This window comes from Arvicola amphibius, chromosome 2 (assembly GCF_903992535.2).
Source record: "Arvicola amphibius chromosome 2, mArvAmp1.2, whole genome shotgun sequence".
In the NCBI taxonomy this organism is placed as follows: Eukaryota; Metazoa; Chordata; class Mammalia; order Rodentia; family Cricetidae; genus Arvicola; species Arvicola amphibius.
Window position 1 is genome coordinate 121,927,503 of NC_052048.2, and position 14,126 is coordinate 121,941,628.

A 14,126-nucleotide genomic window follows, 5' to 3' on the forward strand; every position below is an offset into this window, starting at 1 on the left:
CATAGTATGATTGCTTTATGTCTCTGTGAGTATGTGTGTTTGATTTCACAGTACACTTGTTTTATTTCTCCGTGTGTATGTGTGCATGTTTTAAGATCTGTAAAACTTATAACTCCAGATTACAACAGCTCTGGAAAAATACAAACACGTGGGTAACCTCCATTTTTGACCCCACCACCATCCTGGGTAAGAGTACCCACATATGCTAGTATTCTTTGACTTATTAAAATATTCCTTCTTATCTTACATTTACTAGCATTAGTAAACTATAAATAACTGGGTAAAATGCATGTCTAAATTTAGCTTATTTGTCTAGTTAATGGTACCCAATTCTTAAGTGCCTTTACAGATCTGAGAGTATGGCATTTAACAAAAGAGCTTCTAACACAGAGACATGCCAGCTCCCACAGCACCCTTTAGCTCCTCCAAGAAGTTATGTGGTTATAAAATACCTTCTGCCTCGAGGCTTGTCTTTGGGTATGACAAAGCCACCTGCACAGCAAAAAGCAGCCTTCTACCTCTTCAGTTTCCTGGATGCCACCTGGGGAATCTATCTTCTCATCTTGTCAAGACAGGTAGACTAAATCTTTCCCTACAGGAAAATCTTTGGGCCTCTTATACTCAGCAGCTAAAGGCAAGCACTGCTTCTAGGCTGGTGTTTTTCAAGGACTAAGGAAAGACTTGTGATTGCCTGTATAACTAAAAATCTGTCTCATTTCTGCTCATTTATCCCTCTTAGAGCTGTCTAATGGAATTTGATGACTTAAGGTACTGGTAGCTCATTACCTCATTTGTTAAGTTTCCTGTTAAAGTACAGACAGGTGTGCCTCTTTAACAGGCTTCAAGTCCAGGACTAATAGGTTTCAGGTGTATCTTCAGCGGTTCAGAGTTTCCAACTCCCTTTAATTGTCTTCTAAAATTTTAATACCTTTTAACTGAAAGCAACAGCCTTTGCTATGACACCAAGATGTAAATCTGTTCCAGTTCTCTTACAGATATCTGCAGGTTCCTGGGAAGACGTTCTGCTGCTGTATCAAGAGTCAGGTCTGGCAAAAACTAATAGTCTCCAGAGCGTATTTTAGCCACACCCATTTTCAAGCATAGTTTACAGGTCAGTCTTGCTGTCTGGGCCAAGACCAACTTACAAAGAGCGCTCCAGACAACGCCAAACACCTGCACCAGGTCCTGGTGTGAGCCCGCCAACTCCCAGCTCTCCCCTCTCCCACATCATCCCCATGCCCGCAGGAAGCAACCAGACTTGAGCCAGTGCCCCTTTATCCAAGCAGTCTAAAATGTTTCATGGAGGGGCTTCACCTTACTGCGCTGGCACTCCTTTATCCAAAAAGTCTGGTTGTTTGCCTGGGGCCTTCACCCCAGCTCCTGGCATAAGCTCCCTCTTCTGGGAGTTGCCTCAGTCCAAACTCCACCTTCAAGAAAGCCTGCGAAATGGTGACTCCTCCTGAGGAAGGGTAAAGAAAGTCTGCCAAACAGTAACCCCTCTCCAGGGAAGGTCAAGACCACTCACACAGGCTATTTAAACTGCCCCCCAGAGAATGAACACATGTTCCCCTAGGTTACCCATTGTCTTCCCCTCTCCATGTTTCCCCAGGGACTACCCTGGAATAAGGCCACCTATTAAACACGGATGTCTTTTAATTTGGTCTGATTGGAATTATTAATGTAGAGGTTTGTCCTAAATAAAATACTTAACACAAATTACATAATTCTGATTAAAATCTGTCCTGTTGGGGTTGGAGAGATGGTTCAGTGATTAAGAGCACTAGCTGCTCTTCCAAAGGACCTGGGTTCAACTTCCAGCACCCACATGGCAGCTCACATCTCTAATTCCAGTTCTAGGGATTCTGACATACTCACACAGACACACATGAAGTCAAAACACCAATCAATGAATATGATATATAAATCTGTCCTGTCTGATTAAAGTGTTTCTTAAAATATTCAGAATATAAAGACATTGCTGAGCCAGGAAAACCAAAGATAATTTTATCTTTTTTTTTTAAGATAGGGTCTTGCTCTGTTCCCTAGGATGGCTTTGAGTTCTTGATTCCCCCCCCCCCCCCCCCCAGCCTCTGTCTTACTTCCCAAGTGCTTGGATTCAAGACATCTGCTACCATTACTGGCTATAAAATTATTTTTTAACTTTTAAAATACTCCCCATTGACATGTCAGAGAGAAAAATAAAGGTAACTTTGCTTATTTTATTTATTTAGTTAGTTAGTTTCAAAGATATACAGAGATCTTCTGTATATCCTTGGCTGTCCTAGAACTTGTTCTGTAGACCAGGCTGGCCTCAAACTCAGAAATCCACCTGCCTCTGCCTCCCCAGTGCTGGGATTACAGGTGTGTGCCACCATTGCCCAGCCAAGATAATTTAAATGCTATATCTAAAGTTAAGGGGAAGTGTCTATAATGTACACCTAGAACTTGAATTTTGTCATCTGGCATGTGAGTTCTAAGGTCAATTTCATGTCTTGCAGATTTGCCACAAACCTTCCCCTCTGGAGAGTCAGTTTCCATATTAATAGAGGTTGACCCTAAACTCTGGATCCTTCTGTTTAGACTTCTGAGTGCTGGCGTTATAGGCACTCATCACCATGGACCAGCTTTTTATTTTTTATTTTTTTTCTGGTGCTTGGGATAAGATTCAAGGTCCCACAGTCTAGGCAAACACTCTACCATTGAGTTACATCTCCAGCGTGATCAGATGATCAGATTTCTTTTCCTTTCTTTTCTTTTTGTTTTTTTTGGGGGGGGGGTTTCACTATGTAGCCCTGGATGGCTTAAACTCACAATGTAGACAAACCAGGCTGATATTTGAACTCAGAGATCCCTCCGCCTTTGCTTCCCGACTCCTGGGATTAAAGGTGTATACCATCATCTCCAGCCACAGGCTTCTAAAAAAAAAGTACATCAATACTAAGAAAGCTGGAGCCCCCAAACAGATGTGCACAACTCTTGAAAGCATATGTGGTTACACTTGACTGCTCTTGAAGTTAATATTGCCTCCAGCACTTCCTGTATGGCGCATTCTTCCTGAACAGTGACTTTCCACCATTACCAACCAAAGCCTAGTTGAGTAAAGGGACAAGTGGCAATACTTGTTCTAGGAGATTGCTGTCAAACTAACAGAAGGGATCCAGAAATAGAATGCTTTGGGTTCAACAAAATTTTGCAGAAATAAAGGGATTGTTTCTGAGATTTTATATATATATATATATATATATATATATATATATATATATATATATATATAAAATGTGCCTTGACCTAAAACATCTCTCCAGCTCCATCCAATCTTCTGGAAGCAGAACGCAGAGTAAAGCGTGCATAAGGAGTTCAGGCATAACACAAAAGTGTTGTATATTCAATAAAACAGTAACACTGTTGAAAATTGAATTTGGGTATGAAAATCCCACCATTTTTAGCTCCACTTCAAATGAGTTGGGGACCAGAAAATGGTGATACTTTTCAATAAAATGTTATATGGCATCAGTTGTTTGATCTATGAGCAATGTTTCAACTTGTAGGTAAGTCATCTAGACAGTAACGGTAGGTCCTTTGATGAAAGCATCGTGGTGAAAGCATAGTGATATAGCTCTCCTTTAATACCAGCACTTGGGAGGCACAGGAAGGCAAGGAAGGCAAGCCACATCTACACACAGAGTTCTAGGACAGCTAGGGCTATGTGGAGAGAGCCTGTGTAAAAAAGTTTTTAAAAAGAAAGAAAAATGCTAGGCAGCTCATCACTACATTCTGAAAAGATTCGAGAAAAGATAGTAAATCATAATAATAAATCATATTTGAACTACATGAGATAAAGAAATTACATAGTGCTTGGTAGCCAGAAATGCCAAGAAAGTCAGGAGTAAATCTCTCCTGAAGGCCATGACTGTTGGAACCTCTCGTGCATTACAAGCTTAGACTTTGGGCCACTTTTCTAAGCCTCTAATTAACTGACTATTGTTGAGGAGGGGAGGCAAGAATTTCCATTGCCACAACTCACTGGGGATATAAGGGCAATACTAGCCTAGCAGGCCTGGGGAAACTGATAGTCAAAGTCCTTCAGGACAGAGCCCCAAATGTTGCTTACAATTTTAAAACTCACTGCTGATATATGTAAAAATAAAACATTCAGGTGTTAAGAGCTTGCTCTTGTCTTCTTCCTTATTTTGTTTTCATTTTGTGACAGGGATTTTCTGTATATGTAGCTAAGGGTTGGCCTCAAATATGAGATCTTCATACCCTGGATTCTCAAATGGGGGTTTATAGGAGTGCACCTCAGTGTCTGAATTTTGGTACCTGCTTTTCACATCTTACAACCAAGTTGATTGTACCTACCTGAGAGATATAAACATATATATATATATATATGTATATATATGTATATGCATACATAATAGTTCACATACAATAATAAATATCATTGTTTGTGTGCCATTGCATGTGCTAACCATTGAAAGGGTCATGTTGATAAATCCTGACACAAGGTCTCTACCAGAGACATTATATATTTATACTCTATCCATTCTACATTAATCAATTTCAGGAAAGTTTAAAACAAAACAAAACAAAACAAACAAAAAATCTGCTTGCTCTAGAGATGCAGTTAAGAATCTGGCTCTTGCCAGAGGCAGAGGCAAGAGAATCTTTGAATTCAAAGCCAGCCTGGTCCACAGAGTGAGTTCCAGGACAGCCAATGCTACACAGAGAAACTCTATCTTGAAAAACAAACAAGCAAGCAAACAAACAAGAACCTGGCTCTCTCTTTAGGTCTGGAATCCAACCCTGATAATAGAGCCAGAGCTATTCCTGAATGAAAATGATTTAATGATTGTGTTTGTTACTACAGTGGACATGTAGACTTACTTTATAGTCACTTATCATGATAGTGATTCATTCCCTAATTTCTACCAACAGTGTAAATCGGGGAAGTGATGAGTAGATTACAGATATACCATTTTAATTTGTATAAGGAAAGTTTATTCCCCTCCACAGTAAATTGCAACTAGAATACTCTGGTTAGTATAACTTTTAAAGGCAATTTCTATTTAGTTTGAAATTTTGAGCTTTGAAAATTGAAAATGTTTAATAAGTATTTGGAAAGTTTGTATAAGTTTAAATAAGCCTTTAGTTGGATATGAATATAATTTTTTTAAAATTTATTTTTATTTTATGTGCATTGGTGTTTTGCCTGCATGTATGTCTGTGTGAGATTTTCAGGTCCCTGAGAACTGGAGCTACAGACAGTTGTGAGCCAGCAGGTCCTTTGGAAGAGCAGTCAGTGCTCTCAGCCCCATGAATATAACTTTTTAAATTCATGTTTTATGTGAAATATAGATTAAACAGTCAGGCATAGCAGTACAGGCAAAGTAAAGAAGAACATGAATTTGAGGTCAGCGTGGTGTATTTAACTAGCTAGACTCTCTCTGAAACAAACAAAATACTATCTTGCTTTATTTGTTTGTTTGTTTGAGACAGAGTCTCTCTCTATAGTCCTGGCTGTCCTAGCATTATATAGAGCATCTTTAAAAATTTATAAAAATTATCCTGGTGCTGGGCATTCCACCTAATGGCCTGAAACACTTCCAATGAGCTATATTTTGTGTAAAATAGAAGTATGTTGGGATCTACTCCATTTCACTGAAGAAATTTTCTCTGGCAAACAAGTTACAATTAATTTGTCCTTCTTTCCTGGTCTTTGATGCTAAAACTACTATAAAAAAGGAGCCAGCAGTAGTGGTGATTGCTTTAACCCTAGGATTAGGGAGGCAGGGACAGTCAGATCTCTGTGAGTTTGAGGCTGGCCTGGACTACATAGGAAGTTCCAGGCCACCTAGGGCTCCCTAGTGAGACCTGGTGTCTTAGTGTTCTATTACTGTGAAGAGACACCATGGTCATGGCAACTCTTACAAACGAAAACATTTAATTGGGATTGGCTCACAAGTTCACAGGTTTAATCCATTATCATCATGGCAGGAAGCATGACAGCATTCAGGCAGACGTGGTGCTGGAGAAGTGGCTCCAAGTCTTACATCTCCATCTGGAGGCAGCAGGGAGAGTGAACTACTCTCCCTTGACATCCTGAAACTTCAAAAGCCCACCCACCCCAGTGACACATTTCCTCCAACAGGGCCACAGGTCCTAATCCTTCAAAGAATACCACTCCCTCTAAGCCGATGTGGGCCATTTTCATTCAAACCATCACATCCAGTTTCCAAAATGAAATTCATACTTACAGATTTATATACATACTTAAACAGGGACAAAGAATGCTAAAGATAACCTGGCTTTTAAACGTACGCTTTTTTTTTTTAAATGTAGTCATTTGATTTTATGTGTGTTTTGCCTGAATGTATGTCCGTTTACCACATGGGTTTGTGATGCCTACAAAGGAGCCAGAACAGGGCATCAGATCCCCAGGGACTGGGGTAAAGGATGGCTGTGAACCACCACATGGCTGCTGGGAATCCAACCTGGTCCTCTGGAAGAGCAGCCAGTATTCTTAACTGCTGAGTCATCTCTCCAGCCCCAAATCTAGGCTTTTTAGACTTCAGGTTTAAAACCCCTGTACTAAATTTGATTGGAGGACAATTTTTTTTTTGCATATTTTATTTGCTCGAGGGGAGCATCTGAATCCAACAGAAAGACTTCAAGCGGAACTGGTGCACCGTGTCTCTTACTGCTGCCGATTTCCTCAAGGCCCTAGTTTTTGCTCCCCAGCTCCGCAACTCCTTTGATACATCTTCGGTACACTTCGATTTTATCTTAAAACTCAATTTCTAGCTTTCAGTTTTGTCAGTGTATACCGGTGGCCTCACACACAGTTGCTGTACGGTGTGCAGGAACACTTGGAACGGGAATTCTAAAATGATAAGCGATGCGAAGTCTGGAGGAGAAATAGCATACGTTAAAAGCACCATCAGTGGAAAGCACACGTTGTCTTTCCTGGGGAAGAAGTGACTGGGCGGGGGGGGAACCCCGGCTAGAGGAGGAAACTACCCACAGCTGGGAAAGGAAGAGGTGCATTTAGGACTGAAGGGCACAGACAACTGATCTCAGGCAATTCTCCAAGGTTGAAAAGTAATGGGGCACTTAGGGCATGACAGGCTTCTCTCCGGAAAGAAATGGACCGTTATTCACCAAGGGCCAGTCGTTCAATAAGCCATTGAAATCGTGCGGCGTGGTGGGGTGGGGTATGAAGCTGGATTGCAAAGACAACCCAGTTCCTACTCTTAAGCACACCTAGTTTATAAAAACACCCTGAGATAGGTGTTAAAAGGCTTCTTGCAGAGAGAAGCAACTGAACCCTTACAGCGGTCCGTAGGCTTCACAGAGGAAGTGAGTTGTGGGCTGGAAACCAGAGCTGTGATACCGGTTCCTATTTTGGAAAATGAATGGTAGTGGAATGGATCATCCAGAACAGGAAGAGTAGGGCTTTAGATAAAGGCTGCGAACATCTGACTGCAGCGGGGACTTGGATGTGTCTGCCAGTCAGGGGTCCGGTTTGCCAAGAACCTATGCAACCCACGCGGGTCTGTGTGGATCGCCACATTCAATAATTGCTAACAGCTGCTCTCAGATATTTAAACATCTGCTGAAATTTTGCACACGCACTTTTAGGGCCATGTGGGGTAGGGGTGCGGAGATCCTCGAGGCTTCACCCCCCCCCATCTTTTCAAAAGAAGCCAAGCATTCAAATTAGCGGGAAGGCGGTTAACACCCGCAGCCCCGACTCTACCGAACGCACCGCCGCTCGCCCAGAGGCACCGAGCACGTCGCCTGAGGCGAGGGCCTAACAGCGCCAACCGCCGCGGGGCCGCAACCGCTGCAGAGTCGCGCGCAGCGGGCGTTGCGCCGTCCGGACTTGAAGCCGGGCGAGGATCCAGGCGGGATTCTGACGAACGGCCCCTCCATCCAATGGGACAGCAGATCGACTTTTCCCTCGCCAATAGGAAGCGGAACCTCGGCGAGGGGGCGGGAGCTCTTGGCTGAGGGATCCGATCCCGCCCGGCGGCAGTCGAGGCGGGGTGGAGGCTCCGCCTGAGCGGCGGGGAGCGGATTAGGGAGGAGGGAAGACCGGAAGCCACGGTCCCGGCCCCGGCCCCGGCCCCATCCTTACTTTCGCGTTCCCCCCGGGGGCTGGGAGCTGCGAAGCTGGCGGAGGGAGAAGCCGGGGGCCGGCTGGGAGAGAAAGGCAAGCGTCCCCTCAGCCCGCGCTCCCTCCTCAGCCACGGGCTCCTGGAGCGCGCCGCGGAGGACGCCGGGGCCGCTCCGAGCCGCGCTGAGGAGGCGCAGCCCGCGGCGGGGACCGATCGGCGACATCTGAGGCCGAGCGTCTCCCACGCCACCTCGACCGCCGCCATGTCCTCCACCTCCTCCTCCCCGAAGGAGGAGACGTACGAGGAGGACCGCGAGTTCGAGAGCCAGGCCAAGCGCCTCAAGACCGAGGAGGGAGAGATCGTCTACTCGGCGGAGGAGAGCGACAATCGCCAGGAAGCGACGACGCCTCAGGCGGGGAGCGAGAGCGACGGCGGCGGCGAAGGCGACGGCGGCGAGGGAGGCAGCGGCGACGGCGGCGGCGGCGGCGACGACGGCGAAGAAGGCGACGGTGAAGAAGGCGACGGGGGAGACGAAGGGGACGGCGACGACGGCGATGAAGGAGGCAGCGGCGGCGACGAAGGCGGCAGCGGCGGCGGCCCTCGGAGCATGCCCCAGTCCATGGTAACAAAGCGCGGCCGCGTCCCCTGTCTCCGGGCCCGGGCGGGCGGCGGGCCCCGGCCTGCTTTCTTGCTGCGTGGCTGCCGAGCGTGTCGCTGGGGACCCCCTCGGGCTTAGTATTTATGGCTTGCTTAGATTTTTCCGGATCGTGCCGGTGCCACGCCGGCTCGGGCTTCGGGTGTCGGGGCCTCGCCGAGTCGACAGCCGGGGCCCTGAACTTGGGGGGAGGGTCGTGGGGTGGGGGCGGGTGGTGCTTCCGCTCCGGGAGCCGGTGCCGCGCGCCAGCGGCGGGCTCAGCTCTTTGTTAGTTGAACAACTCTGCCCTGGCTGTGCTGGGACCCGGCTGGATACAGCCCTCCCGGCCGCAGCATCCTCCCTCCGGGCACCAGCCCAGGAAGGCTCTCCTGGCTTCGTCTCCAAAAAAGCCGAGGCCAAAAGACAAATGACGCCCCCGTGCCCTAAACTCTAGTTCCCTTGCCAGTTTGTTTTGTCTTGGGTTTGTGTGTGTGTGTGCGTGCGTGCGTGTGCGTGAATGCGCGCGCCTTATTTTGCTTTTAAAAAGTGTTTGCGGGCTTGGAGTCCAAGCTGGACTACCCGCTTTTTGGGCGGTGACTCAAGACAGTTTTAACAGAAAAAAAATGGTGGGCAAGAGTGTGGCCGTGCTTTCAAGTGAAAGGTTTGCAAACGTTCCCGAATGACTTTTGAGTTCTTCGTTGGTAGTGCACTTCAAGTTTGTCCCCACGGAAGAAGGAAATGAATTCAGAGCTGTGTTACACACATTCCTCGAAGCCTCCTTATCAGAAGTGTTTGCTGGAGACCGAAGGAATGTGGACAGCTTAAGCCACAGCTTCAGTTTCGTGGAGAGTCTAAGGAAACAAAGCGTTCCAACGGTTTTGTCCCTCGTTGGAGTCCTTAAACTCCCTTGGTGACTAAGATATTCTTTAAACATTTAATACATTTGAGAGCAAAGCTTCTGAGCATTTTATGAAGTTATAGAAATCTTCCACCATTCAGGGTGTTTCAACCCTTTTAATCAAAAGCAACTTGTCTTTGAAAAGTTTGTTTGAATTTTATTTGTCTAGCTTAAATTAAAAAAAAAGAGTTATATGTATGGGTACTTTAGCTCCCATCCATGGCAGCCTCATAAGTGGAATCGCCTGGAAATAGAGATAAAAGTAAAGTTGTGAGTCGCCTGACTTGGGTGCTGGAAATCAAACTGTGATCCATTGCCCCCAAGAGGACTGTGTGCTTTTCGGATGAGCCCTTCTTTCTGCCCGTTTGAACTAAATTAAATTAATTTGTATGTGTGCATTGAAACCTGCATGTGTGGAGGTCAGGGGACAGCTACTTCATGTGAGACCTGGGGATTGAATTTTGGTCACTGACATCACCTTCACCACCTGAGCCAGCTCACTGACCCAGCTTGAATTTTTATGTGAAAATTCTGATAGGAGTGTTTTTAAATACGACAAAGTGATGGGTAAATTTGACCTTTTTTTTTTTTTTTTGCTGTGACTGTGCTCACAACTGATTCTCGAAGGCCTTTTTGGCCAAGATCAGGCATAGTTCATGCATTTGTTATTTGGGGACTTTATCAAGTTTTTTGAAGTACTCCAAATGTGGCTTGGGGGTATTAATAAAGGAGGAGATCATGGTTTTCTTAGAGACTCTTAAGATCACAGTCAACTATTGTAAGAGTTGGAAATAGGGTTATAATAAGTGGTGTTTTGGTTCTTTTGCCAAAGCCCTAGTTGTTTGTGAAGTACTTGTAAATGTCTTGGAAAGATACTTAAAACACTTGGCAGGAAAGGTGGGTGGCTCAGTGGGCAAGAGTTCTTGCAAATGCCTGAAAACCAGACTTCAGTTGTCAGAGCCCACATGGTGGATATTGTCCTCTGCCTTGTATATGCATGCCTTGGTGTGCACACACTTAACACACGTTTGTGCACGCACACACAACGATAAAATTTTTGTCTTAAAATCGGCTATTTTTGAATGCTAGGGAGAAATATGTAATTAACATTAGTCAAAAGCGTGAAAATGGCATTGGACAAGGGTTTGAGGTAGATCAGGAGTTTAGTCTTACAATTTTTGTGACCTTGAGAAAGTGTACTTTTTAGTTTTCTTAGTCTGTAAGATGTGAAACTTGAACTGTACGTACTTTCCTTACTTGATGCTGTAGTAAACTAGTTAATACAACTTGCAAATGACGAAGGCAGGAATTGATGTCTGTAGTTAAAATTCAAGTTGCTGTTCATCTTTTAGTGCTTAGGGCAAGGTGCTTTCATTTAACTGCTTAGCTGGAGCTGGGGCTGGAGCTTGACAGCCTCGGTGGTGCACTTGATTAGCATGTGTAGCTGGTTTTGGCTCTACCAGCGCTCCTCTCCAATAAATTTATTTGTAAATTTAACATTGGAATTGATGGGCTAATGTTAAGTTTAATGAAGACTCAGTTTTTCATTTTCAAAATTTTTCCTTGTAATTTCAGTACTGTTTTGAAATCATTGTAATTATGAAACATGTACATAATAAAATTACTTTTATCAAGGTAGAGTCTAGCGCTCCATCCTGTTGAAATAGTTTTTCATTCAACTGAAGAGTTTAGTCCAATTTCTGTAATCCTTAGCCTATAGAAGAGATACATCTGTAGTCACACTCTAATGCAGATTCAATACAGCCATGAACTATCTTCTTAACTCTAATTGGAAATTTGTGAAGGGAGAAGTAAAATTTTAAAGGATGCCTTCTGTTTGACTTTTCATGATTTAATAACTGAGTTTAAAGAAGAATGTGAATAAGAAGAGTTAAAATGGGAATGGATCCTTAGCAATGGTCTCAGTGTTTGAAGGTAGGGAAATATGAAAGTTGGGTGTGGTGCATGCCTGTAATTCCAGTACCCAAGAGGTAGATGTAGGGAGCACTGCTGTGCCACTTGACCTATCTAGTGAGTTCCATAGCCAGACTCTGGAAGGAGGGAGGGAGAAGAGAATGAGAGGGGGTGGGATTGAGATGGATTGCTTTGAATGGTTTGGATTGGACACATAAGATACCGCTTGGTTGGTGTCACAAAGCAAAAATTCCCAGGGCTTTTGATTCACTGGATTTCATTCCTGAACAAAGCTTAATTAAGGAGGTTCATGCTATGTATGTGATATAGTTATTTTATTCTTTTGGAGTAAATAGCTTATGATTTTTAAAATTTATTTTTGAGGCAGGGTCTCACTGTATACCTTTGACTGGCCTGGAACTCAATAGAAACCCGCTTTCCTTCTGCCTCCTGTGTGCTGAGATTAAAGTTGTGTGTTTCACTATGTCTAACCAATTTATTTTTTATTGTGTGTCTACATGTCACTGTGTGTGCCTAGTGCCCATGGAAGTCAAAAGAGGCCCCTGGAACTGGAGTGAAAGATGTTTGTGAGCCATTGTGTGGTACTGGAAACTGAACCTGGGTCTTCTTCAAAAAGCAACAAGTGCTAAGCCATTTCTCCTTACGTAGCATTCTTAAATTTAGCAGGCATAATCTTCAAGTTCATTAGTTTTTATATCTTTTTAATTTTAAGAAAGAAACTAGTCCTTCACATATTAGGGCTTCACTTACCAAAATCAATTTATTTACAGAGATGGAGTTCCAATTTATCTTGAAGATGAAGTTTTTCAAGTGTTGTATTCCATTAATGAGTGGACAGGCACATCAAGGATTGAATGATAACCAGGCAGTTTGTAGTTCCAGCTACTCAGGAGATTAAAAAAAGTCTGGAGGACTACTGGAGCCTAGGCCATCAAGTCTGTGGTGGGCAGTATGGTGTCTTAAAAATAAATCCAGGGACAGTGGTACATGTCTGTAATCCCAGCAGCTCTAATACTCCTAAGTGGACAGAAGCAGAAAGATGATGAATTGGAGGTTAGCCTGGGCTTCAGACTCTTGTTTCAGCCAAGAAAGGTCAGGAATGGGTAGTAGTTGGGGAAAGACTAGCCTTAGCTACATAGTGAGTTTGAGGTTAGCTTGGGTTCCAAGATACTATCAAAAGAACAGTAACAACAAAATTGCCTGAACAGAAAGCTCCAAAAGGAAAGGGGAAAAAATGCCCAGATAGCCAAAAATCATATGTTAGGTAATTTGTTTGCATATAAAGTAACTACTCAGGGTTTTCAAATTTTAATAAAGTAGACTTCTAAGGTAGTAAGACAGATGAAATTGTTGCCCCTAAGATTTCCAAATGAAAGATTATAGCCAAATAGGAAAAAAAAAAGTTTGATTGGCTTGTGAGAATTTGTCCTTGAGACTGCCTTTGAATGGCTGTTCAGCATAGTTATGACAAACTAAGCCTGTTGGTGGGGACCCACTGAGCCTCCATTATAGTTTGACACAATTTACCTAGCGAAAAGAATTGAAAAATTGTAAAGTCAGACATGTATTTTAAAAGAATGGTTGGATTTTCTTGGGTATATATACTTAGAATATTACTTTGAAGCTGGGAAATGATAGATATAGCAGAACAGAAGAGAGCCTAGCTATCGAAGAATTTGAAATGGAAAGATTGCTGTAGACAAAAAGATTTTAAAATGATTTCTTAAGCCGGAGAAGATATGCTGCAAGTATTAGTGGGTATATAGTCTGACCTTGACCATGAATGATGGTGATGTGAGTGAGAGGATTGTGGGCCTTTGCCATCACATCTACTTTAGTTTGTATATAGGTAGGGATTATCAATACTGATTTACCCACTAGTTTAGAAATCAGGTAATAGGGTAATGTTGTAAGACTCAGTTGTAGAATACTTGCCTAGCATGAGAGAAGTGTATTCTTGATACCACAGCTACATACATGATACATACCTAATTTTAGGGTAGGTAAAGGGCTCTGTGCTGCAGAGGATTTCAGATTTCTTGTCACAGGTATATCTCAAATGGAAAAAAATAGTGATTTAAGAAGAGTGTTAATGATTGGGATATAGCTAAATTTGTGCTTGTCTGTGTACATGGAATCATGGGTTTGATCTCCTGTGATGCATAAACAGTGTATTCTAGTGCATAGCTATAATCTTAGCAGGATGATCAGAAGTTCAAAGTTGTTTTCTGCTGCATATAGCAAGCTTGAAGCTGGTCTTGAATGTATGAGAACTTGGCTTTTTGTTGTTTTTGTTTTGTTTTGTTTTTTAAGTTAATAGTAGTTCCAGCACTCGGGAGGCAAAGGCAGGTGTATCTATGAGTTCGAGGCCAGGGTAGTTTAAAGAGCTAGTTCTAGGACAGGCTCCAAAACTACAGAGAAACCCTGTCTCCAAAAAAATAAAAAAACAAAACACACACACACACACACACACACACACACACAAAACAACAAAATTTAGGGTAGAAGGGAGGATAGAAAACTATACCTTGAGGAAGGG

The 14,126-nt window shown here is 43.5% G+C and overlaps 2 protein-coding genes across 2 annotated transcripts in view; one reads left to right on the forward strand and one right to left on the reverse strand.

Moving 5' to 3' along the window:
• Positions 1-6,632: 6,632 nt before the first annotated feature.
• LOC119807492 lies at positions 6,633-8,691 on the reverse strand. The gene is made up of 2 exons (XM_038319479.1): positions 7,769-8,691; positions 6,633-6,907 (listed from the first exon to the last, which is right to left on the reverse strand). The coding sequence occupies exons 1-2, from the start codon at positions 8,382-8,384 to the stop codon at positions 6,801-6,803; spliced, it is 723 nt and encodes a 240-aa protein (XP_038175407.1). The 5' UTR covers positions 8,385-8,691; the 3' UTR covers positions 6,633-6,800.
• Hnrnpll (heterogeneous nuclear ribonucleoprotein L like) overlaps positions 8,103-14,126 on the forward strand; it is a 30,905-nt gene continuing 24,881 nt past the window's right edge. Inside the window, exon 1 of the mRNA XM_038319478.1 lies at positions 8,103-8,742. Within this exon, the coding sequence (XP_038175406.1) occupies positions 8,383-8,742 (360 nt within the window). The 5' untranslated portion in view covers positions 8,103-8,382. The remainder of the gene's footprint in view (positions 8,743-14,126) is intronic.

Excerpts from the sequence above, each read along its gene's own strand:
- LOC119807492 (XM_038319479.1), bottom strand. The coding sequence starts at position 8,384 with ATGGCGGCGGTCGAGGTGGCGTGGGAGACGCTCGGCCTCAGATGTCGC. Across the intron at positions 6,908-7,768 it reads GTGCCTCTGGGCGAGCGGCG|ACTTCGCATCGCTTATCATT; the intron begins GTGCGTTCGGTA and ends TTTCTCCTCCAG.